Source organism: Parasteatoda tepidariorum, chromosome 8, assembly GCF_982258835.1.
Source record: "Parasteatoda tepidariorum strain Cologne lab strain chromosome 8, Ptep-v5.0, whole genome shotgun sequence".
In the NCBI taxonomy this organism is placed as follows: Eukaryota; Metazoa; Arthropoda; class Arachnida; order Araneae; family Theridiidae; genus Parasteatoda; species Parasteatoda tepidariorum.
The window spans coordinates 60,563,572-60,590,550 of record NC_141762.1 but is presented as its reverse complement, the minus strand read 5'-3'; the positions used below and the strand labels follow the sequence as shown (position 1 = coordinate 60,590,550).

Here is a 26,979-nt window from a genome sequence, read left to right as displayed (position 1 = left end):
TCACCTCCCATAAAAGTATCTTTTCTTTTATATGTTTTCTTTCTTAATATACCATCAAAGTGTAGTTTTCGGATGATTATTGCAAGGTATTATCATTTGTTATTAAATTTTGTGTTATGATGCAAAATAAAATTCGTATGCTTTCTTTTTTTTTTTTTTTAAAGTACAAAAACTACTTAGAAAATTGCTCGAAACTTTCAAAATTTTTAAAATATTCAAATCAAATTTTTTATTAGTTGCCAAACACGATGATTCATTGCAAAATTAGGAGAAAACTTTTTAAAAATTTTTTCAGTGCATGAGCAGTATAAAAGAACTAGCATAAATATTCATAACTTGCGCAATTTTTTGACGAATTTTTGAAAAATTTTAAATCGTCACTTTTGCAATTAATTTCAAATTGCTAAAATCTTTTGTTTAATTCCATTGAATATCTATGTAGTTATAATGAAAAAACATAAAGCGTAAAAAATAAATTTTTTATGAAAATGTCCATATCTCGACAAATATTCATTCTAGGTTCACGAAACTTTATGCAGTTATTAAAAATAGAAACTAAAGTAATCGATACAAATTGCAAACTCATAACTTGATTTTCTGGCATAGGGTGTTCAAAAATACTTGTTTTTGTTCCTAATTTATTGTGGGCCTCTCAATACGGCTGTTCTTTCATTTTTTTAATATTTTTTTAGTTATTACAAACAGTCTGTTGCTTTTTTAGAAAAATGCTTTTGAAAATGTGTCAATATAAGTAAAAAATAATTATTTTTGAATTTTGTGTCTCTTTAATACTTCATTCTGATGGTATTTGTCATGAACACTTGAAAATGGCCTAAAAGGTGAGACTTTTCAGCGTGGCCTTCGTCTTTCAAAAACCCATTAGTTGCTATCAAGGCTTGGGAGAACCATTGACCACTGATTTCATCATTTTCTTAGTCATCACTGTAGATAACATTTGTTTTAGAAAAAAAAGAATTTTTAGGAATAATTTTGATAAGATTCGATATCATTTATTGGGGGATAAGAAATTACACTGAAATAAACCTATATCTATAAGTTTTTACATTTGTGGATCGGCCCCAGCTAAATACAGAAGATTAATTTTCGGTTACAAAAACTCAATCAGTTGTTTTAGTTGCTGTTTTCAGAAGGAAGGGGAAAAAATGGGATTTGTATTACCAAAGATTGTATCTCATTTGAGGCTGTCTGGTATGTAATCGCTCGTATATTTATTTTGTTAAAGTGATAAATCATAAAGTGATTACTAATTTTCTGATCGCAAATTACACACGATATTATAAAAATTCTTCACATAATTTTTGAGCAGTTCAGTTAAATTGGTTGATGCTTCTGCATTTAAGAAAACAAATAGTTTTAAAAATTTTAAATGCTTTTACCACTTTGAATATTTTGAGAAATTTAAGAGATTTTTAAAATTATTCGTTTAATTACGTGTAAGAGTCTGCACCCTAGACTTAAGCCCATTTTTTTGTTTTAATTGTTTGGTATATCATTCTAGCATTTTAAATTAAATTAAATTACATATTATACACCATAGTTCAATTAAATTAAATTTAAACATTGTGTTAAATGTTTTTACACTTTAAATGCAATAAATACACTTGAAATTAAATAAATAAATTAAAGATATTGAAAAAAACTTGTATTTTCGTACAATTGAATAAATTAACTAATTTCTAACTCTAGATTGCCTAAGGAAGTCATTTTGACTGCTTTTAATTTCAATCGGAAAAACAATGATGCATATAATGACACAATTTCTTTGAATTTTGTAGAACATATAATTTTTTTATTGTTAATTTTTACTAATAACTTGTTATATAACTGTAAATAATATAAAAAATATTCAAAATTAATTTTAAATAAATTTCTTTGCACATTTTCTATTATTTTACAATCCAGTTATTTTGACTGCTCTTAGGCAATATAGGGATATACTAAGCTTCAGACTTTCTAGTGTTAAATGTATGTATGAAAAACAAAATTCTTATTTAAACAAAGAAAAATTTAATTTATTTATTACGTTTAAACACACATCAGGAACAATTTATTGACAATTCCTACTGAAACCTTTTCCTTCCGGCAATTCACATATCCCTAACTAACTTACTCACAATTAGTTTACTTGAATCCAGTAAAATTGGCCCCGAATATCTGATCTGCTGCATAAAAAAAATTGTACACTATTAATTTTAAAATTCTAATTCAAGAAAACTGCTTTTAAGCAGTTCAAACTAATTAAGCATTTTGGTTCCAAAAATTAAAATAGATTCGATGGATTAAAGAAGAAAAAAAAAGCTTGAAGGACTATAGAATAGTAGCAAATAGATGGATGAAAAATTAAAGTAGATTTGATGGATTAAAGAACAAAAGAAATTTTCATTGACTAAAGAACAGTAGTAAATAGATGGCTTCAAAAAATTAGCGTAGATTTGATGGATTAAAGAACAAAAGTTGATTGCATAATTTAAAGAACAAAAGTAGAGTAGACAGACCATAGAATAAAAATAGATTAAAAATCAAAAGTAGAATGATTGAACTAAAAAAAAAAAATTGGCTGCATGGTTTTAAAGAAAAGTAGATTTGATGGATTAAAGAACAGAAATAGACAGCAGGAATTAAAAGAACAAGTAAATCAGGTGATTTAAAGAAAGGTAGATTGCATGTAAGTAATGGTTTGGATTTTAAAGTTCATGTAAATTGGTCGGAGATGCAATTTATCACAATTTAGAGCTATGCGAATAGTTTCATGACTTAATTTTATTATTTTGCTTTAACTGAGCTCTCCCTGGGAATAAAAAAGAGCATTTTGAGTTTTAAAAGGGCACTCACTTAACACCGTCAAAATTTATTAATATTATGTAATAACTGAATTTGTCCTCAATTTTTAAATTACCCTCTTATAATATTTTTTGTGTATATTTTACAAATTAATTCTTAGTCATTATCAAAATAACCGAAAAATTTGAAGCCACTGAAAAATAATTAGAGGTAAGCTAAAAGACAATCTTTTTTTGTGTTTAAATTTTCTTCGGGAAAAAAAAAGATTAACTGATTCACGACTTGAAAGCTTTTTAGAATGAAACTTTTTAAACTGAAAATTGTAAGGAAATAAATATTTAATGATGAGTATAATACTAATAATGAGTATAATGACGAGTATAATAATTATTTAAAGAACTAAATAAATCAGAAGTGCACTTTATAAATATATATATATATATATATATATATATATATATATATATATATATATATATATATATATATATATATATATATATATATATATATATATATATATATATATATATATATATATATATATATATATATATATATATATATATATATATATATATATATATATATATTATTTACTTGAATAATAGTTGTGCCTTTCAGGTGGATCACTATTTCTATTCAAGACTAGAGCTATATCTAATTTATTTCATTTGTCTGAAACGCACAGAATGTTGCAGAAAACATGCCAAGAATTCGCAGAAGCGGAACTGCAACCAATTGCATCAAAAATAGACAAGGAACACTTGTACCCGAGAGAACAAGTAACAAAATAACATTCTTTGTTTTATGAAACAAATCTAAGTATCAATTTAAAAAAAAACATTTCTTTTTATCTTTTAAGTAATGCAACGCGGTATTTGGATGTCTTATTTTTTCAAATATAAAACTGATTTAAGTTTTATATTTAACAACTTAAATGTAGGAAAACAAACTACAAGCCAAATTTGTTTATTTATTGTATTATTCGGGATTAGAAACTTCCAATTAAAATAATTGGTAAATTGTTTAAGTATCGCATCGCTTTCTTGTGACGTGGTGTTCTGTAATCACCGTCATTAATGGATAGTTTTAGAATCATTGTCCAAAAATGAAGCCGCAAAGAGTATACACATAGGTGGAGCAAAATGGTAATTAATCGAGAAAAAATTTAAGCTTTATCAAAATATGCCTCGTAATTACTAAGGAAAGTGAGTTTAAAAATATCGAAACGAGTTTTATAGCGAGATGAAACTGTAAGATGTTAATCGCTTTTTCGCCCTGTGTTTTACGAAAATCAAACTTACTCTTCAACTGGCAATCGATCTTCTCGGTTTCTTCGTTGATGATTCATCAGGTTTTGTTTCCTTTTTTGATTTAAATATTAATCCAGATTCCCTAATGTGTATCATTTTTTATTTCATTTTTGTCAAGAATTCTATAAAACATGCTACATTACGAGAGGTGATTATGAAACACCTATGTAAAACTATATTGAGGTGATCAAAAGCTGATTATCTCAGTATTTTTATAGATTTTTTTTATAAGAGTCGTTGAAAAGCAGGCCCAATTGTGAGTTGACGACTATCAATTTCAATTCCGTATCCTTCGAATTTTGAACCCAATCCTGAAGTAAAGGAAACTTCTGGATTGAGCCGGGAGCAGATTTCATAACAATCAGCCATCGTTGGAGGAATTCGAGCTTATTCGTCACCTCAATGGGAAGCTAACACTCTATCCCCTGCGCCCATCTGTAGACTTTTAGACTGTAATAAAAACAAATTAGAGTAGAAACACCTTCAAAAATACTTTAATTTCAAAATTTTTTATCTTGTGTTTAGAAAAAAGACACGTATTCCTATTTAAAAAAATTGAAGGTCTTAATATTTTGTCTGAAGTCATTGCAGTTCGAACAAAAAGTAACCCTTTTAAAAAACACAAATTTTATCAAATTTTAGGATTAATATGTTTTATTTTTAGAAAAAAAGAACTTCATAGCTCGGAAAAAAACGGAATCTCATCTAAGTCTTCAATGATTTATTTTATTTTTAAAAGAAGTTGTGTAAAATCATTGATGTAAAAAGATAGACATCATAATAGATGAAAAACTTATCGATGAAGATATATGTGTGTAGGTATAATCGATATAGTGCTAATAATATTGGTAACATTTATTTAACTCCTAAAATGTCAGTTCTGTTTTGGAATTACTATGATAAATTTTTTTTTGTTCATTCTGAAAGGTTAAAAAGCTTGGAAATCTTGGTTTATTTGGAGTTGTAGTTCCTGAAAAGTATGGTGGTGCTGGATTGGATTATTTAGGATATTCTATAGCCATGGAAGAAATAAGCCGAGGTTGTGCTTCATGTGGTGCTATTATGAGCGTTCATAATGTAAGTTCTAATTTTAAAATAGTTTCAAATGTTTATTTATGCTCAAATTGAAAAAAATAATCACCTTCATGATATCTTTTGAAAAGGAATTTAATGCTATTTTTAATGTGCTCTTGTGCTATGTTTGTTTTTCAAATTTCTTAAGCAACAGGTTTTCAAAGTTTTTATAAAGCATTTTTTAGAACGATTTTACTTGGCTCAACCGCGTCAAATTAGTGAAGAATGTTTCTTTGCCAATGGCGATAAATAATTCTACTTAGTTGCCCTCTTTGCTACCTATATATTACGTCATTATCTCCGCCTCAGATCCAACGAACACACACACAGAATTTATTTTTGGTTTCAGAATTTTAAAATAAAACGCTTCTTTATCTGCAACTCAAATGCAATTAAAAATGTTTGATGCCATACTAATTAAATTTTATAACCTTTTTGTTTAATTTTATTTAATATTGAAGTATATATCTTTTTTCAGAAATTGGGGTAGATATGTGTTGTTTTTTTTCCCTCTTAATATTTCTTGTTCTTTTTCCTTATAAAAGGTTAACGAAAATATTAGTGGGTGGAAATACGGCTGTTATTAGAAAGAACTGTTTATTGTTTTAACCCTCCGCGTTCGGCCAACACCTACTAGAAGATCCTATCCTAGGTGGTTGTTGTTCGGCTCAGTTTTTATACTTTCCGGTCCTCTGAAATACCTGTCCGGTCCTGAAAATGTTTAAGTTACTTTTAGTTTAGTATTTTTCATTTTAAGTAATTTTTTCACCACTAAATATCAAAAATTATAAGTATGATATGAAATGCAATGCTAAAGCATCCGAACCCTCTAGTGCCAACTAGTAGCGAAAATAAGCATCAGATGATGGTTTTGGATGATGGTCATACACGGGGAAATGGCGGGATCCGTACTGAAATAAGGGGAAAAATTTCTTCGCCCGCGATTTTCACGTGACCCGTAGTGGGGGACGAAACAGATAACCCGCTCAAATCGAGGAAGCCGTACTCGGAGGGTTAACAATCGGATAAATTAAGAAATGTGAGTGTTATTGCCCGGAATATCCCTGATAGCACCAGGGCTAAAGAGAATACAAGGGCTAGTTCACTCCGCTCTTAGAGCTGAAGCTACGATTTCCCTCCTCATGACGTCACTGTGTCTACAGATCTCGGAGATCGCAAGCAAAGATATGATAACTTTGCATCTTTCTCTTGTAAAAATAAGTTAGACTTCTTCTGGTTATTAGCCTTCAAACTTTACGTAATTAACACATTATTTCCGTTCATAAACATAGTTCAAAAAAAAACTTTCTTGGTTATTATATTAAAAAAATACCATTTTAAACTTATAAAAATGTTTTGCTAGTTGGTGAAAATGACACGATAAATACTTTATTTTAAAAAGTTCAGTTTTAACTTTAACTATTAAGAAAAATGAAGGCATATATCGACACTTTTTTTATCTACATATTCTTTTATATAGATAAGTTAAGTTAAATTTAGAATCCCTGATTTTAAAATATGTCGTTAATAGCAATTTGTTCATACTTAATCATTAGGAAACATCAACCTTAAACGCTAATTACTGAAACAAAATAATAATTTAGGTTCATAATGACATCAGAAATTTTACAATTGTTTATAGACATTTAAATTTACGATGATATAATACATAGATATTTAAATTGAAGAGAATATAATTTTTAAAAAAAATCATAAATATTTAGAATAACTACATAAAAAATTTGTTATGAAATTAGGAGAATTTCAACTATATACTATATATTTTATTTATACTTTTTACTTACATTTTAATTTTCTTTGACTTTATCTATTTTTTAATTCTTTTCACCTGCCTTTCTTTATGAAGTAGCGAGGCAGTTTCTATTTAGATAATGAATTTTTATAAAAGTTCTTTACGACAGAATAAACGTATTGCGGTTTTATATTAACTGTGTCATTTCGGAATCAATTCTTTACATAGTTGTTCATTTACTTTAGGGAACACGCGAAAAATTATACTTTTTCCTTTTGTTTTTATATCAGAATTTTTGCAAGTTGCAATCGCGCAAACTGGCATTTCGATAATAGTTTTAAATTCTTGTAAATTCACTGCAAAAACTGAGGAAAGTCATTATAGAAAATAACAAATGTCTTAGAATATCTCGCAAAAAGAAATGATCCAATATTAGTTAGAGCTAGTAATGTCAAACGCTCCGTTCTTGAAGTAAAAGTGCGAGCTTTGCGCCAAAGTGACGTCACTAGAGTGACGTCAGAGGATCGGCGCGGCAAGAGATACTTCAAAGGAGTGAACCAGCCCTTCTATTCTCTTTAGCCTTGTGATAGCACCGTTACCAGATTGCAACAAAAACGCGACAGTCACGCAGACTCATTTATGAAGACGACGTCGACTCAGCGACGTCGATGAGTGGGTTTTTGAAGGTTACTATGTCCGCCTTTGAGGACGTCAGATTTTGACATTACCCAGACGTCAACATGAGACCACAATGAGACATAGAACTGTTTCTGTGATGTCACCGAGTGACAAGAATGTGACATAATCCCGTCTTAGCTCTCGGTGACCCTATTGAGACGTAAATATCACAATTCCGTCACGTGGTTACCCTGTTAAGACGGGAATAAGTAACATCTTTGTCAGAATTGGTCCCTGCTCAGACGTGAATATGTCACATCTTCGTCACACAGCGACTCGGACGTGGGTATGTCCCATCTTTGTCACACGGGAATCTTGAAGAGACGTAAATATGTCACGGTTTCGTCCTATCGTGATCCTCTTGAGACGTTAATACGTCACATCTCTGTCACAAGGTGACGGAGATGTGACGTATGATACTGACACTGCATATATGACATATGACAGATATATGACACTGGATGAATAAATGTCCGATTGTGGTCTCACGTTTGCATTTTTGTGAACTCAAATGAAGTTTTTAATCAAGTGAAGAATAGTTACGAGAATTCAAAACCTAAAAATTTATATTAACGTTGGCCTACAACAATTTAATATGAAAATATAAATGTTGGCTAGTCTAAAAAGTGTATTTACAGAAGCATAGAAAAGTATATTTACAGAAGCATAAAAGGCTATAGTTACAAAAACAATATTGCGTCATAATACTTTCAAATTTAGTTTACAATACTTCTTAGCTATTACATTTTAATGATTGTTTTTTTTTAGTCTTTATATTTGGGTGGCCTCCTGCAGTTTGGAAATAAATCACAAATTGAAACTTTTGTCACACCCTTCACAAGTGGAGAAAGAGTGGGTTGCTTTGCCTTGAGTGAACCAGGTAATATTCAAATAATGTTTTCTAAAAAGATATTTAGAAATTTCAAATAATTAATACAAAATTTTAATAATTTATTAATCATAATGATAATCAATTTTTTCGTCAAAATTATAAATATACTCTTAAATTATAACTGGATGTATATATTACGTGTTTCCCTAAATTGAATTGTTCACCCTTAATATGTATTTTTAGAATCCTTATGAAAAGGGAAAACAAATAAGTTTTTACATTGGTGATCCCAAGTTAATATTTCAACGAGGAAAAGAAAACAAAAAATGCTATTGAAATCTGACAAATCACAATAGAGGTAGGTAGATGTAATAAATATTAAAAAAAAGAGAGATTTAATTGGAAGTTGCAAAATCGTTCTCTCTTTCCTTCTGTTATTAAACCTGTCGCAGTGTTTACTACACGCACTTGCCTATATTGTGGTTAATCAGATTTCGATAGCTTTTTTGTTTTTTTCTCACTTAAACATTAATTTCTTAATTTACCACCCCCAATGTGCATACTTTCTTGAATTTCTTGCATATGCAGACTACCACATTAAAAATTCATATTAAAGGTGGTTTTTACTGAACACCCTGTATAAAAGATTATCTCTGTCCATTAAATAAATAATCTCAAGAAACAGAAGCAATAAGTTGTTACTTGATTAAATAATTCTCTTCAAAAATATATAAATAGAAAATAACATTAGGGATGTTTCAAGCATTCAAAACTCAAGATTTGCCAGACTGACCCCATATCCAAGAGGTCTTGGGTTCGATCCCCGCCAGCTGCGTAAGTAAATGGTGACTGATGCACGTTAAATTTGTCGGGTCAGAAAGTCCTCTATGTTCCCATAACAAATCATACTTCTGTGGGTACTGATTCAGGAGTTTTTTTATCTTCTGGATTGGGTTCAAAATTACAAGGCTACGGAGTTGAACATCAGTAGTCGTAAACCCAAAATTGGGTAGGCTGCTCAACGACGGTTATAAAAAAAATATAAAGAAGTGGCCAATTAAGAGTTAAAAAAAATATCAAAATTACGCTTAAAACAGCAGGTAAATGTACTAAAATTCCTTCTTTTTGCATTCTAATTTTAACCAATATAGTAGCTGACCATATTCTGTATTAGAATAATTAGACAGTGTTTCCAAAAAAAAGAAGAAAAAAAATAGACTAAGAAAGAAATATGCTTTGCAGGTAATGGAAGTGATGCCTGCGCTGTATCAACAACCGCAAGGCTAGATGGTGACTCCTGGATTCTTAATGGTACAAAAGCATGGATTACGAATGGACATGAAGCTGAGGCTGCTCTCGTAAATACAGTTTAATTCAATTCTTAAATATTGTTAAGTAAAATTTAATTTTGGCTGTACTCAACCGAAAGAATTTCGATATCGTGATTTGTTGCACTAACCACAACCACCAAGGTGCCAAATAAATTTTAAATATGCAACTTGAAGAAATAAAAAAGCAAAAACAAAAACATGTAGAGCAGGGGTCCCCAACCTTTTTGTACCTAAGAGCAAATTCCAGAAAATCGGTTGAATGGCGGGCACCTTTCATTTTTTCAAGATGAATTTATAGTTGGTAGATATAGGTAATAATGCACACACTACATATAGCGCATACAAAATTTAATTTTAAAAATTAATTGAATATAATTAGTATTAATATTCTTGTGTAAAATAAATGATTACTGAATTGCTTGCAAAACATACGAAGTATAAAAATTATTTATAAAATACAGTCAATGTGATCTTTGTCATTGCATTTCACTGTCCATCGTTTCTTAATTGCGAGAACATGAGGAAATTCCTACTTGCAAGCAATCGTCAAGGTGTTCATCTGTAAATCGGGATCTATATTTTGAATTCATTGTCGAAAACAATGATTCCCACAAGTATGTGAAACCACAAAACTACTTATATGTTGCTCTTTTTAAGAATGGAAAATTATTTCTGTCAACTATATTCCAGAATTTCTCATCTGATATAATCGTTTTGAGGATGATTTCATTCTGAAGATCCAAAATTTCCATCTGCACTTCTTCTCGCCTAACTTGAAGACTAACTTTCTTGCTATAAGTTTGTCTTTTCCCTGCAGCTCCAAGTTTAAATTATTTAGTTTTTCAATTATGTCTGTTACGAAAGACAAATCTGCTAACCAAAGAGGATCTGTTAGATCTAAAAATACTTGATTTTTGGCTTCAAGATAATTTTTTATTTCTTCGATTAAATGTATAAATCTATCAAGTACTTTGCCTATACCGAGCCAGCAGCGTACTTCAGAATGTAAAATGAAGTCAGCATCATCAGGATTTTGTAACAGGGCCTAGAAAAGTCGAAGTTGCAAAGGTGCTGCTAGAATTAAGTTAACTATTTCAGTAATAATTTTCATTACGTGTAGCAATTGTAGTAATTTACAGCATTCATTTTTGCATATCATTTTATGGAAAAATGGAAAACTTAAATATTGTATTTTATCGTTGGGCACAAGCAGCGGGCTCACCTAGACCGATCGACGGGCGCCATGGTGCCCGCGGGCATAGGGTTGGGGATCCCTGATGTAGAGGTTTGCCAGAGGGTTGCTCTTCGAGTTAATCCTCTTCTGTGATATTAATTTTTGAGTTTCTTGCAGGTCGCTTCCCGGAAGTTGCGGCGCCAAGACTTGGCGCGATCAATCGATGGCTCAAATAATGTTTTAAAAACTTCACTATGATTTAAAATCTTTATGGCCGGCCTGGTGGCCGAGCTGTTAGCGTGTCTGACTGCGAAGCCATAGGCTGCGGGTTCGAATCCCGCTCTGGGCATGGATGTTACTCTCTCTCTTTGTGCTGTCCTCTGTTGTGTGTGTATGATGTGTGAATGTGGCCCACCCTATAAACGGGTTTGTGGCAGTGTGGCGTGGGCAATGTTGCTCGCCTCCGTGACTTTGGTTCACAGGTGTCCACTGGGTAACGCGAAATGAGCAACTATTCTGGCATAGTATAGGTAAAGATTCAAATTCAGTGCCTGCCATTGGAAAAAAAAATCTTTAAGTATGTGCTTCAGATTACGAATATCTCCTGTATTTTGATGGCTTAAAATCCAAATCTCCCAGGGAAAAATAAATTCTCATTTCGAGAAAATAGATTTTGCGTCAACTTTTTTTCTTCCCCTGATCCAAGAATATCGTAGTAAATAAAAATCACATCATTGGTTCAGAAATTTATTTAGTAACAGTTCTGTATATTATTTTAGAAGTTACTCAGTGGCAATCATCCATTGATTTATTCTTAAGTAATATTTATTTCAGTTTGAAAAATGTCTTGCCTAATAATTAAATTCTTTTAAATCAGAGTTTCCGAGATTCTTTTAAATATGAAATACTTTATCAAATTTACCGTATGTTGTGCTTTCGGTAAATTACTTCAATATATAGGATATAAGTATTAGGATATAAAATAGGTATTAGGATATAAATTACAAAAGTGTTTTAAGCTCACTTTTTTTTGGGCAGATACACTATAAGGAAATAAAATATTGATTAGTTAAAGCATATATTAGTCATTAATTGTGAATTTTTTATTCGTTTACAATCCTGCAATTGCTGTTCAATCTGGTGAAAATATCATTCCATGTCCTTAAAAGTATTGAAAAATTTGCAGTTTTCGTTAATTTAATGCAGTTTTCCCTGACCTTTTTATCACCGCAGACCGGTCAACGTTTTATAATTTTCCACGGTCCCTGAGGGAGGGCTATTGATTGTTCATATTTTAAATTGTTTAAATTTAATAATGTTAATATAATAATTTTAATTTAATAATTTTAATTCAATAATTTTAATTTAATTGTATTCAACTTTGATTGAATTGTAAATTTAATTATGGATACACTATGGTGATGATAATGTCGATGATAATTATGGATACTAATGTTGATGATAATAATGTCTAAAGGATAACACCCTTACACCTGTTTTTGATTGACTTGTTCAAACTCGTTCCTGTATCCCCATTGGTTAAACTACTTTGCACTCGTTTGTCTCTTCACTTTCTCGGCTATCATATGGTGCTTATAGAAAGGTTCTTGTGAACTGAAATTAAAGTTTGTCCATTTATGTATTTTTATTTGTGCTTATTCACACTGTTTTTTTTTTAAATTTATTTATTTTGCTCTAATCTACATAGCATAAAACATACCCTATCCCAGGGATGGCGAACCTTTATACTCCAACATGCCATTTTTCTTAAAAATTGTTTAATGAGGTCATAGACGTGCCGTCAAATAATTTTGACTTACTGATTATTGGGAAAATAACAATACAAAATAGTGTCAACTCAAAACTCTTTATTCAGTATGGAAAAAAAATACATTTTGAAATGTCTCAGTTATGCGCGTAATTCAACTTAAAGTAACATCAGTGTGACTTCTGTTATTGCAGATTAGAAGATGACAAATAACTTATATTAGGTTGTAAGATGTTAGCTTAAGCAAGACTGTTAATTTTTTTTTCTAGTCATTTATTGTTAGATTGTTTTTTATGGTTATTAATTGGGTTTTTTTTACATTAATTGTTAATTCTTTTGTTAATAATTGTTCTTTTTTCTGTTTGTTTTTTGTGAATTTTAATTTAATTTTTAATATGCTTCATAGTGAACTTCGTGATCGGTTATGTGCCCAAAATATTGTGTCGGGTGCCATAAATGGCACGCGTGCCATTGGTTCGCCCTCCCTGCCCTATCCTTTATTGGATGTTCCTAAAGTTTCAATTATTTTTCAGGTGATTGCTACAACAGACAAATCGAAGAAACACAAAGGCGTTAGTTGCTTTATTGTTCCTAAATCTACAACTGGACTTTCTGTAGGTAAAAAAGAAGACAAATTAGGAATTAAAGGATCATCTACTTGCAATTTAATTTTAGAAGAGTGTAGGATTCCAAAAGCGAATCTTCTAGGAAAATTAGGAGATGGATTTAAAATTGCAATGGTAAACTGCTTTACTTTGATCTGATTATCATGCTTTAAAACTGTCATGAAAGTTAGAGGATGCTGAAGAAGTTTTTTTTTAATGGGAAATGGCGTAACATTTCAACTAAAAAGTTTAAAACTAGGTTTGTTTTTAAATAGCAGCAGTTTTAAAACCGTCCGCTTTTTAAAAAACAAAGCTTTAAAGTTCATACGTTCCTCGTTTAAGGAGGAATTTTAATAATTTTTGTGCATTGTATCTGCTTGTTTTCATACAGGATTTTTAATGTTCTTTAACGAATAAAATTTTGTTTGAAAATTCGAAATAGATATACATATATTTAGATTCTCATTGAATTCATACTTCTAATATCGTAATAATTAATTATATTTGTACGATATTAGACTTTAAAATTCGATTCGTTGCAACTTATGTAAAAAATTTTAACAGTTCAATTTTGTGTCATGTATGGGTTTAATTAATCTTTCAAAAATTTGTAAACTCGATAGTTAATTTTTCTATAATATTTTCAAGCAATAATTTCAAATATTATATACGAAATAATTATTTGTCGAAGGCAATATTTTGTGAATTAATAGGATATATAAACTTGATTCAAAACTTAGCGATGAAGGACTTCTGATTTTGGAATTAATCCCCTTAGCCCATTTCTAAAAGTTACGATTTTAAAATGTGCTACCAGTTTGACGGCAAAACGATTACTAACGCAGTTGCAATGGGGAAGAAATTCTGTTCATAGCTATTCCCGGTGTTATTGTTTTTTAAAAAAAATTCGAAAATCGATCTTGATGAAAAAGTAATTATTTTCTTATAATTTAAACTAATTCTTTTTAAATTATAACTAATTTTAAATTATAACTAACACAGACAGTTTTTTAAATCTCAAAATAATCGCTATTTTAATATTTAATGACTTTCTTGTTAATAATCAATATTATTAAAAAAATTCATGATGATTTTCATTATTTAAAACGACCAGTTTTCATATACTAAGGGACTTCAACTACTGTTCGCGTTGCTCAACAGCCCCCTAGCCTAGTTGCTTCTCATTCATCAAAGACCATCAAGGAGGAAGAACGGTTTAAGTCCTTTTTTTTTCCTTCAAAAATTCGATTGGATTGCCATCTGCTGCGTTTTGAAGATGAATAAATTTTGGTAGATCAATAACATAGAAAATTGGGGGTACAACCCCCTTGTCGCTCCTAGATGAGAATTATTATTACTCAGTTAAGATGAACCAAAACAGTTCCTGTCCATGAGCAAAAATGTTGAGAAAAACTTAAAAATGTTTGAGCAAATTGATTTAAGATTTGTAATAAATTATTGCATGGTATTCTTTCATTGGTGGTAATTTTATTTATTGTAATAATGTTTCTGAGTATTTGTAGACAGTTCTTGATGGTGGTCGAATAGGTATGGCAAGTCAAGCTATTGGGATTTCACAGGTCAGTGCTCTTCATAAAAGAAAAATTTCAAGATCTTTTTTTATTTGGAAAAGTTTATTTTTTGGAAATTCCAGATCTACTTGTTTGACCGTATTTCAGAATTCGAAATGTTCCAAGGCCAGTTCTAAGCGTACACTTTGGTATTTTTAATCGTAATTGCTTGAGTGAAAATTTTATTTTAAAATTTAAATTCTATAATTACGTAGTTAAGCCTAACATGACCGATCATAGACGATTCAAAACGAGCATGTGCCATTACGTCTACGAATCATCCGCGGTAAGAGTTAGATGGTCGGTTGTGAGATTTCTAATGAAGTTTCTCAGAATTTCGTATGATCGCATATTAGACGACCATGCAGCAAACACATGAATCATGCGAATGTTATGAATGAAGGCAGGTAGACATTCTATAGGTGACTTTGTGCTATATGGAAAGAAATGGAACTACTGGAATCATATTTTCCAAACTTCCCCTCGTGTTTCATAGACAAAAATTAGAATGGATGCGATTTATTCAGATAAAGTACTCTTTTAAATCTTGATTTCGTAACTTAAATTATCGTTTGTATTAATTGCATGCCCAAAAAATACCCAATTGAATCTTTAAGATTGTATTTTGTAAATAAAAATTCGATTATTACGCTAAAAATTATTCGTGTTGTAAGCTTTTTTTTTGTGTGTGAGGGTGTATTGAAACTTATATCGTATCTCAACTATACAAGAAGTTTTATCAATCGACTAAGCAGACAGTTTGAAAAAAAAAAGAAAGAAAGAACGATTTTTTTTTCTGCCGGTATAGTTTAGTATCTTAAAGCATGTATGTAAAAATTGCGTACTTGTTTTCTGGTGTTATGATTACTTTATTGCATACATTTTAGGCAGCTCTCGATTGTGCAATCGTGTATGCGTCGCAGAGGAAGGCCTTTGACAGAACCCTGCTAAACCTTCAAGCGATTCAGGTAACTTCTGATATACTTACAGAATGTACAAAGGGAACTGATGCTATTGTATTGATGTAATTTACTGAAGCGTTCACAGCTAAAATGAATAAAGGGTACTTGTCAATGCCATACATTTTCTGATACAAGGAAAATAAGTATACTAAGATGTCCGAAACTACTATAGAATTCCAGTAGTGTTTCCTAAACCATCACAATTTAACTCTCTGACGTAGAATTTTTATTAAACATATTTTTTAAACTTTTTATCATTGTTTTATATTAATTTAGGTCAAAATAAATGAAAAATACTATATTTAGCCTTTTAGTAATTTATGGTTATGAAATACATAATGAAACACAGGTTTCTTTTTCTGGGTCAAAGATTAAATCTTTCAAACACGGCTCCCTTCCTAACAATAACTTTTCAAATTTGTAATTATTGAGATCTAAGAGAAATATTTTTATTTGACAAAATCAATTATTGATAAATGTTTAAATATGAATTTAAAAAAATCATGCTACTTTTTTTTTTGGATTTTATATTTTAGCACAAATATATTTCCAATAATTTAACAGATTTTTCTTTGCAATTATTAACCTTGTTCTGCTTTTTTAACTAAAAAATCCAGATGAAAATTGCTGACATGGAGATGAGAACAGAAGCAGCCCGCTTATTGACTTGGAAAGCAGCAACCTTAAAGGACTCTGGTCAAAGATACACTAAGGTAACAAACAAGACATCTGATTCAAATTATTTATTTGTTGTTTGCCTATATTTGCACAAATTATTCTTCCCGAGGATCTTAAAGTGGACATGTATGATGCATACATTGAACAGAGAGTAATAACATTAAAGAAAAAGAGTCGCACCAAACGTAATTATTATAGTAACAGTTTTACCTGAGTCACGAAAGTGCTCAAAAATCTTAGAAGCTCATGCGCCGAGGAACCAAACTTGAGATATCTAAATTTCGCCTTACTGAACTTCGATACTCTCAGGTAACTAAATTTAGATCCTATCTCAGTTGAAGAATAGCTGAAAATTATAGGCTGTAGGCTGTTACCGTAAAATCTAAAGAACAGAAGACTGAGTGAGTACAATGATTATAAAATGTTGGATGAAGCTGACAATTTTAAATCAAGGTGTAATATTGATTGATAAAGACCCATCTAGTCATTATTCAGCTAACATTTTCAAATATCCTATGAGGATCTAAGTCAAATTAGCTTAGACGCGGTGGCCCAGGGGATAGAGCGTTCGCTTCCCAATGAGGTGACTCAGGTTTGAATTTCAGTGGTGGCTGGCTGATACGAATTCTACACCAGACTCACTCCGATCACAGTGCTGGTAGACGGATCACGGGTTAGAATCCCCTTGACGTCGGGCTAACTATGGGAAGTTTTACGTGGTTTTCCTTTCCAAGTAAGGTAAACGCGAGTTAGTTCCGTCAGAAAGTTCTGCACGAAAGCTAGTTTGTCTCAATGTCTGATCCAGGAGTTCTCTTGTCTTCTGGCTTGGATTTAAAACTGCGAGGAGGTGAACACTGATAGTCATAAACTCAGAATTGGGTTGGCTGTTCAACGACGGTTATAAAATAAAATAAAGTTATATTCACTACTAGGAAACTTTTGATCTCATATTGGGATCATCACATATTTTAAGATGGATTCTTAATTGTTTAAGGGACAAACCTTAAATGTGCTAGCTAAATAGTAAGGATAATAATTTTTTAAATTATGAAACGGACCAGAAAAACGTTTGTTTAGCATATATGATATTTTCAAAAGAAGCTAAATTTCTGTTATACTTCCATATTTTTTGGGAGTGTAGCAAAAATGTTACACTTCCATATCTAATGGATGCATAAAATAGGACAAAATTAGGAAATTAGGACAAAATAGGAAGTAATATGTACAGTCCGCAAAAAAAAAAAACGAATCACCCTGAATAACTTTCGTTCTAATGATCGGAATTTCACGAACTAAGTGTCAATCTTAATGGTTCCTGGGGGTGACCTCAAATATGTTAATTAATTAGTGCTAACTATTAATTAAGTTACGAAATCAGACACAAAAACGTACTTTCTCTGACTAAACATATAATTTTTTTTACATATTTGGAATCTAGACCCTTGAATTAGTGGGGGTAGACAAAATTAAAAAAAAATTGGGTGGTAAATTGGGCCGCAATAAATGTTTATATATTTGGCGATAGTCCAGAAAACCGCCAAAAAAAGTCGCCTGCGCAAATAAATATTTTAAGATAACCCATTGACTAATTCAAAAGAGGAGTGCTTAATTTTACTAGGTTGTTACGCAACCAAACTCTGATAGTAAAAAAATTGAAATAATGTTCAGTGATTGCTCGGAGGGGCTTAATTTATTGTTAATAGAAAATATCTCGAAGTTTCCAGGCCATAAACAATTTTTTTAGGGGATTTCTGTCCAAAAAGCAAAAAAAATATTATTTTAATCTCCTTTGAAAAGTAAATTTGAATCGATTTATAAATTATTTATGATAGTTTTCAGAATTTAAATACATGAACTTTTTATCTGATATTGTTTAGATTACACTGTTTTTACTATATTTATTCGAGGATTTTATACTAAAATAAAATGAGCATAACTTATTATAGCTATATACAAAATTTTAGGGATAATCATTCTTACAGTTTTAATCGAGTCTTCTAGGCAAGAAAATTTGAAGAAAAAAAAAGTGCTTGAAAAATAAAATGTAGATTGTATAATAATTCTAATGCACATTCACAAGGCTTTCTATAATTTACGATATTTCTTTTTTCTGTAACTCAAGGAATTGCTGAATGTTTAGTGGCATTTTAAAAAGATTGAAATATGTTATGTTTAAGAATAAGATATTGAAATAATATGTTGCAAATTGTAGGATTCATTGCTTAAAAAATCGCTTCATTCTACTAGATATTTAGGTTACATCGTTTCCTTTGGATAAAGATGATTAGCAAATAGCATCCTCATGTTTCGATACATTCTGAAACTTATACGTTCGCAAATTCACCATAAAATGTCGCACAGCATATTCTTCAATTACGATAAGCTACATTTACCACCAAATACTGCTACTATGGTTATTTTTGCTTTCTTATACATATCTGATGATCTCTTTTTAAACAGAGCTCGTAAAATCCTTAAGATACTGAAATGGGGGCACAAAAACTTAAGAGATAAAATATTTAATTTCATTAACTCAAAATATCTGGTGTCAAAATGTTAATTTTTAAGTTAAATATAACTTTTACAATATTGATGTTCTTACATTTTTAAAGACCATATGAATCCTGATAAAATATTAAAATACATATGTTTACTTTAACTAGTGTAAAATCCTTATCAAAATAATGATCAAGACCCAAATGTAAAACAGTATAATTGACGATAAAAACTCAACTGGCTTCAAAACATATGAAGAGGGAAGTAAAAGTCGACATGTTTCGAGTTTTCAAATATAATCGCCCATTCTCAAGACTTGTCAGGCTCGGATAACTTGTGACTTTTATTATTGGACGCTCAAAACATGTCTATTTTTATTATCATCTATTATTTTTTTAAATCAATGAAGTTTTTGTATTTTCGATTCAGTTTCTTGGGATTATCCATTTAGTTACACAACATATTAAATTATTTCACTCGATATTAAAATAAGTTTTACATATGTTATAGGCACAGGTTCTTAGATTGAAAAAATAATAATTCACTACTTTGTAAAGAAATTAATGCAGAAAAAAAAAATTTTTTTTTGCTGCAAGCCTTAACATTTTAGTTTAAGGTCCTAAAAAAATTCCGTTTACAATTGAAATTTCAAAAGTCGAATGTGAAAATGGAATGTCCCCTAGTACCAGGAATCGAAATTAAATAGTAACAAGGACAACTTTTTTAAACAAGTTAGCGTTTCCGTCCTACTCGAAGTTGTTTGAAAAGGTATTTTTTATATATCGATTCCAAAGTTTATTCTACATATATTTCAGGGTATACTTTCGGAGTATTTCGATCGAGTTTATTTTTACACCCTTATTTGCTTAAAATTGTTAAATAATTTACTTAAAATAAATTATTCAAGCTACATGATTTAATGCATTTATAGTATAATAATAAACGGAGCTTCCGACGCATATCCTTAACCTTAATACCGCTATCATTAAATAAATGGAATAAGCTTAGATAAATAATAAAAGTTAATTTTTCCCTCGTGTAATTTTCAAGGAATAATATGTTTCGATCAAACAGATTTCATTCTGGAAATAGCGAAATTATTGAGTAGGTCCCTTGGAGCAATATCATTCTTATCCTCTTTTGACGAAATATAGGAAAAATTAGTTTTCACAGTTTCTGAAAAAAGTATGTTAGCCTACTTGCCACGTTTTTTTTTAAATTTTTTTTTATTGAAATAAGGTCGGAAATTGTGTATTGTGTGCACAGCTTCGGAATCCTTACAAATTTCAATTTTTAGTTTTTCCTGATTAACAAAATAAGGCATTTTCCTGATAACAAATTATATTACAATAACATCTTGGAAATCATGCTAAAGTAAAAAATTAAACTAAATAGTTTAGTACATTATCAGAAAAAAAAAATTTACTTGGTATCATAAAGAGTAAAAGATATAATGAAATAATTAGTGAATCACACGTGGTCAGATAATTAAAAAGATAGTAGGACGACATTTAAGATACTGAGATATTTTAAGACACTAAAAAAATTGGCTACGTATTCCACAGCTTTTTATGTTCGGTATCTTTATCCTCTTTGTAGTGACTTATAAAACATCAACACTATTTTAGATAATCTAAATTGAAGTCACAAGAAACAAAAAAAAAGGACAATCAATAATTTATATTCTTTTTTCAAAAAAATAGTATGCTAAGTAAATAATCAGCTGTTTTGCATTAAATAATTTTAAACAGCTGAATGTTTTTAATTTCTTAACAAGGTTTTATTCTTAGCTAGCAGACAATAATTCTTTAAAAAAAACTTGACTATAATTTGAAAAGGAAACCTAAATTAAAGAAAATCTAAATTAAAGTTCTAAAAAAATTATTAGTATATTAATGAAGAAATAATAAACGTAAAATGGAAAGGAATAAGAATTTTAAAATTTTAAAATTTTATTAAATAGTTGGTAAAATAGTTCTGCGATACACTTCCGGAAATTTCTTTTACGATTAGGATGATATAGGGTGAACCAACAAATGAAGGAGCATTTCATAGATATTTCTTAGAAATAAGATTTTAAACGTTTTAATTTAGATTGATTGGTAAGAGTAGCTTACTACCTAACAATAGGAAGTCCTTTAACAATGCATTTAGTTAGCTGGTCATTGAGTCTTCTCTGGAAAAAGTTTTGAATTTGTTAGTATCTGTTCAACGCCTTGTTTCTTTGACAAAATTATAAGGTCAGTGTTTGTTGTTATCCGTTTAAACTACAATTAATTGCATATAATAATGCTTTTTCTTTTCATTGTGAAAAAAAGAATTCAAAATATGGTCATTGAAGTTACGTTTTATTTATTTTAAGCATCATAACATAAGCAAGTACTGAGATTAGGGGGTGTTTATTAACTGGATTACAGAACGATGAAAAACCAATGTATAAACAAGTGTTCCTTTACTGGGATTTTTTCAAGTTAATGAAAATAAAAGAAAATTTTTAATTTTCTTGTACCTTTTGTCATATTATAAACCAAAATTATGTTAAAAATAAAAAAAATCAACTTCTAACCAGTGAAGGAACAGGCATGTTACTTCACTGAGAATAGATTTCCCAGTGAATGAATAGTATGTGTGAAATATGATTTTACTTGGATAATTAGTAGTTCAGCGACATAGAGGACTCCTAAAATTCAGTTAAATGTTGTATGAATAGTTCCTATAACTATTTCATTTAAATATGCAAATTTAATTGCTAAATTTATTTAAAGAATTATAATAATAATTAATTTATTATTTATCTTTATAAATGTAGTTATTAGTTATTACATCATACCTTAGACTCCTTAATAAACTATGTTTACTAACTAAATATAACAACTAAATATAATAATAAAAGCTTGAATGGAATCTTTGCAGGATTTTGTGCCAATAATTAGCTAAATTATTATCCTATTGCCGTCTTTAATGTCCTAACGGGAACTGGTAGGAAAAATCCATTTAAAGACAATTATCTAGGTGAAAAATAGGTGAAGTTTTTTTAAGGTGATATCCACCGATAACTCAGTGCAATGCGAAGATAATTTCAAAAGGCAAAACTTCCCTTAGAGAATAATATTCGAAATACTGGTTTTAAGAACTTCAGAGAATCTTTAGGAGGGAAGTAGCCCTGGCATCCTTTTATAAAGTGATTGCATTTACAATGCGAATGAAACAAGAGTTGAATACTGCCCTTAAACGGGAAAAATCTGCGGCCTTAAAAATTATAAGGATTTATATTCTAAAGTACCTAGGAAAGAAAAAGTACCTCCATTGGTAGTTTTTCCTTACAGAAGAATTCGTAGAGATATTACAGAATCAGTCCCTGCTACATATTTCATTGGAAAAAGCTATTCATGAAATGAAACGATGACCGCAGCAACATTTTACAAATATATTGCAAATGTTTCTACCCATGGCTAATTAAAAATGCAATCAAATTCCTAATTTTGCTTCTTCTGGATAGGTATAAATCTCATATCAATTTGAAACTGAGCAAGTTTTGTTCCTCAAAACAAATTTTCTGGTTTAGTTTTCTACGTAATTCTTGGAAATCTCGTTAGACCTTGAAAACAAAAGAATTGTAAAACAATATGTCTAGAAAATTTTACATCCATTTTTAAATAAGATTTGAGGCACCAACTGATGAAGTTAAAATGCTTTTATGAAATGCGATATTTTTTCATTCGATGTAGAAAAACGTTGACTGTAACAAATGCATGCAAAACAGACACCAAGAGTTAATGAGCAAGACAACTTATCAACAAAACACATGCTTCGAGAGTAACGATGTGCTATTTCTTCAGAAGCTTGAGAAGGAAATCTCACAAGCTATGTTGCAAATTTTTAAAGGAACATTGACAGAAAAGTTTAATCTCCCAAATATCCAATAGCCTGCGCTTTTCTCAATATTGAAGAATTTATTTCAAAAAGAACAATTGTATAATCAAATTTTGGCTCTGAAGCTGAGACAACTAACATTAATAATGAAAGTATCTTGAAAACCGATTTTGAGATAAGTCCTCTTGAGGCATTGTTAGTTGCAAAAATGATTGGTTTCATAAGTAACTACTAGATATAAGTCAATGAGAGATGGGTTTTACTCAAACTTCGAAACTCCTTTTTCTCATTTATTATCCAGTGAGGAATTCTGGAAATGGAACTGGAAAATCAAAAGAAATTTCGTAGATACATCTACATTGGCCAAAAATTTGGAAAAAAGAGGAAGGTTAAATCAAAAGAAAAAGAAATAAATTACTCATGACGAAGAGAAAAAAATACTTAAAAAGATTTTAAAAAAAGCTTAAAAAATATGAGGAAAAGATTAAACAAAAAAATGATCGAATTATAATAATAATAAAAACATCATCAGATTACACAATGATAAACATTAATAATTTAGAACGGACTATTAAACTGTGAGAAAAAAATGAAAAACATTTTTTTTAAATTATGTATTCAAACATATTTTACTTTCCATTCCATGACTGAAAAAAAAGTAAAATTTTCCATATTAACTATGGTTATATGTCGTAATTCCAAGAAAAATCTTGTTTTTAGACATTTGTGTGGCCTAAGGATTCCTAACGAGCATCAAACATTATCAAAATTAAGTGTTCATTCTCTGGAAAATTTAGTGTTTATTCACTGGTAAGAACTGTTCCTTCACTTGGTCATCTTACTACTTATTATTTAAACCACCAAAAGCTTAAAACAATATTATGTAAGTTATCTAACTTTTTTTACATAATTTGCATTTAATAACAAATATGTCGAAACCATCATTTAGCTAAAATTACAAATTTTGAAATGTTTATGAATTTTTTTTAAAGGCAAGCTAAGCTTAAGTGTTCCTTATTGTTTAGTTTACCCTATAAGATGTTAAGAAATTTGCGATGTTGTGAGAGATGTTTAAAAATGTTGACTACGTATTTTTATTAATATTTATAAAATATGAATTCAAGAGATCGATAAATATATTATTCCAAATCTATGCATACGTATGTATATTATTGAAATTGTATCAGTTATTGAAAAACAAAATAAAAAATAATCACATTAAATAAGCACAATCTGGTGTATTCTATCAGAAGCACGCTTTTTTAAAACTAGACATTTGTTGAATAAAGTGTTTTTTATTCAAAATTCTTTACTAAATTGCAAATAAATTATTAAATGACTAAAAAAGAAACATCGTATTTTATAGTGTGAAAGAAATAAAAATAAAAAGATTAGCAAACGATTATTAGTGAAAAAAATATGAATGAAATTTTACGCTACGCGCGCGAAGTCAAGTTCCTTCCAAGTTTATCACATTTTAATATTAATCGCCCCAATTAGTTATTTCTTTATTGTCGCCAAATTATTTTTTTAAAAATAATTAATTTTAATTTTTCTCAGCTTCTAATAAATAAAAACAGTTGAAACCTTAGATTTTTCAATTGAAAAATATGTAGATTAATATGGTATAAAAAAATTCATACCTTATAATTCAATATTTTTTCATCCTCACTTTAATTAAATAATAAAAAATAATAAATAATTATTAAAAATTATTTTTTGCATGAAACTATCTTTGGGTAAATGAGTTTTATGAGTGGGTGCAATTTTTTTGAATTGCTTCATTAGTTTTGAAAATATGACTGAAAACGCAAAAAGCGAAATTAACATTAAGGGGTACGAACTTTGAATCGCTCTCCTGACCAAACTATGGGGACCACATTTCCCAGATTGCGGCTACCCCCTATATTTTGAAGATAAGAAATCCAAATATGTAAAAAAAAATGCATGTTTATTCAGAGAAAGTACGTTTTTGTGTCTGATTTCGTAACTTAATTAATAGTTAGCACTAATTAATTAGCATATTTGAGGTCACCCCCAGGAACCATTAAGATTGACACTTAGTTCGTGAAAATCCGATCATTAGAACGAAAGTTATTCAGGGTGATTCGTTTTTTTTTTTTGCGGACTGTACATATTACTTCCTAAGAAGCTCTCCATTTTAAAATAGTTGCTAACATAGCGAAATTTCAGTGGGCGCAATTTAAATGCTTGCAGCAGAATTTGAACGAAAAAAATTTAGGTATTAATTAACATCATTAATCAGCGAATGAATCACGCGTATTCTTACTTAAAAACTTTAACGCGTAAGAGCAGGGGAAAAAACCTCTAGCTCTTTTCAAATTAGAAGTCGTATGAATTTTGGAGCATTTGTTTTATAACATTCGCATACAGGGCCTAATCTAGAAAATCGATGGCCCTAGACACAGAACTAACGGGAGCCCCCCTGATTGCTACTTTAAACCAAATTTGCATTCAGTTCAATTATAAAGTATTTTTTAAATTATTTATAACATGAGTAAATTACGATATATTAATAAATTTAAGCGTATACTTATTTCAATTTTTGTTAACTTATATTTCTAATAGACAATTCTTTAGGAAAAACATAAATAGAATATATTTGTAGCATTTAGAGGGCCCCCAGAAATGGGGAAGTCCTAGGCCGGAGCCTCTCAACCTTATTTATAAATCATCTAAATATATATATATATATATATTATATATATATTATATATATATTCTATTATAGATAAATTATGATAAAACAGGCACTATTCGCATAGCACGGTAAGACTGTAGTTTTTAATTATATCGTTTAGTCCACCCTAACTGAATTGTAAATATCATTAGTCAACTTCCAAGAGTTTTAAGAAAGAATTATAGTATTTTTGCTGTTATTCAATTGTTTAGGACAAAATTATAATTTTTTTTCTTCTTCAGGAAGCTGCCATGGCGAAACTCGCTGCATCTGAAACAGCAACCTTTGTAACTCATCAGGTAGTATTTTCGTAAACAGTGAAATATAATTAATAATTTTTCTTCTGAAAGAAAAATTCTTTGGCATAAAGCATTTTTTTATTTTTTTCATCAAAATAATTTAGATGCAGGAAAGCCTATATCTGTATTAAGTAAGAAAGAATATAACTTTTTATTATTACTGTCTTATTCATCCCTCCAAACGTTCAACTGCTGGGTAAAATTGTATCCAAGTTTCCCCGCTTTGCACTATATTTTACTCGTTGAATAACATAAGGAAAATATGTTTTTTGATGCAAGAAAACCTATATGAAAGTGTGGAAAAAGCTGGAATTACGGTCATTCATCATCATTAATAGTTAATAGATTAACCAGAATAATAACCCGCCAGGGAATTTTAGTCTATTGCCCAAAATTCCCGACGCTAATGAGCTTTTTCTTTTTTTTAATTTTAGGAGAATGTCGGAATGCGCAATCTCAATTTCCCATAACTGTAAATGCGTTACCAGGGAATTTTAGACATTTTCCCTTCAACGTCAGGAAAACGAGATTCTGTGCAATGACGTCAAAGATACGACTTGACTTGCACGTGCGCATTGAATTATGTGATGCCGGGTGCTGCCCGGTATTCCAGCCGATTCACAGGGTGTCAACTCAGATACTTACCTCTTAAATGTTCATGTTGTGGTTGTTTTGATAATTAAAATGTCCTTTTTTCCATGTGAATGACTTTTTTTTCAATAAGAAGAAACGAATTTCTTCATTTGTGATTTTTTAAGAACATTTTGAAGATAACCAAACATGCGAGTATTACTTAAATTCTTATCTTTGTAGGCAATTCAGATCCTTGGTGCGATGGGTTACACAACTGGCATGCCTGCAGAGAGATTATACAGGGATGCAAGAGTGACTGAAATTTATGCAGGACCTAGCGACATACAGAGGGTTGTTATCACTAGGAACGTTGCCAAAGAATATGGAATTAGGGGTTGTCGATAATTATTATTTTTTTTCATTTGATGTTGTGGTCATTTGATGAAAGTGTCGTCTTTGATTCAATATAATAATAAAAAAAATATGCATTTTC

At 29.9% G+C, this 26,979-nt stretch overlaps 1 protein-coding gene across 2 annotated transcripts; it reads left to right on the top strand.

The window, feature by feature from the left end:
- The first annotated feature begins 964 nt into the window (after positions 1–964).
- Positions 965–26,979, top strand: LOC107440471 (short-chain specific acyl-CoA dehydrogenase, mitochondrial). 2 transcript variants are annotated; one of them, XM_043049027.3, is made up of 11 exons: positions 965–1,209; positions 3,427–3,587; positions 5,046–5,195; positions 8,392–8,503; positions 9,698–9,813; positions 13,262–13,468; positions 14,857–14,913; positions 15,792–15,872; positions 16,484–16,579; positions 25,857–25,913; positions 26,727–26,979. In XM_043049027.3, exons 1-11 carry the CDS (start codon positions 1,164–1,166, stop codon positions 26,889–26,891), a joined length of 1,248 nt encoding a protein of 415 aa, XP_042904961.1. In that variant the 5' UTR covers positions 965–1,163; the 3' UTR covers positions 26,892–26,979. The 2 variants fall into 2 exon arrangements, with proteins under 2 accessions (XP_042904961.1, XP_087025090.1); XM_087168964.1 differs by lacking the exon at positions 14,857–14,913 and having other exon boundaries at positions 1,022–1,209.

Excerpts from the sequence above, each read along its gene's own strand:
- LOC107440471 (XM_043049027.3), top strand. The coding sequence starts at position 1,164 with ATGGGATTTGTATTACCAAAGATTGTATCTCATTTGAGGCTGTCTG. Across the intron at positions 9,814-13,261 it reads ATGAAGCTGAGGCTGCTCTC|GTGATTGCTACAACAGACAA; the intron begins GTAAATACAGTT and ends ATTATTTTTCAG. Across the intron at positions 16,580-25,856 it reads CTGGTCAAAGATACACTAAG|GAAGCTGCCATGGCGAAACT; the intron begins GTAACAAACAAG and ends TTTCTTCTTCAG.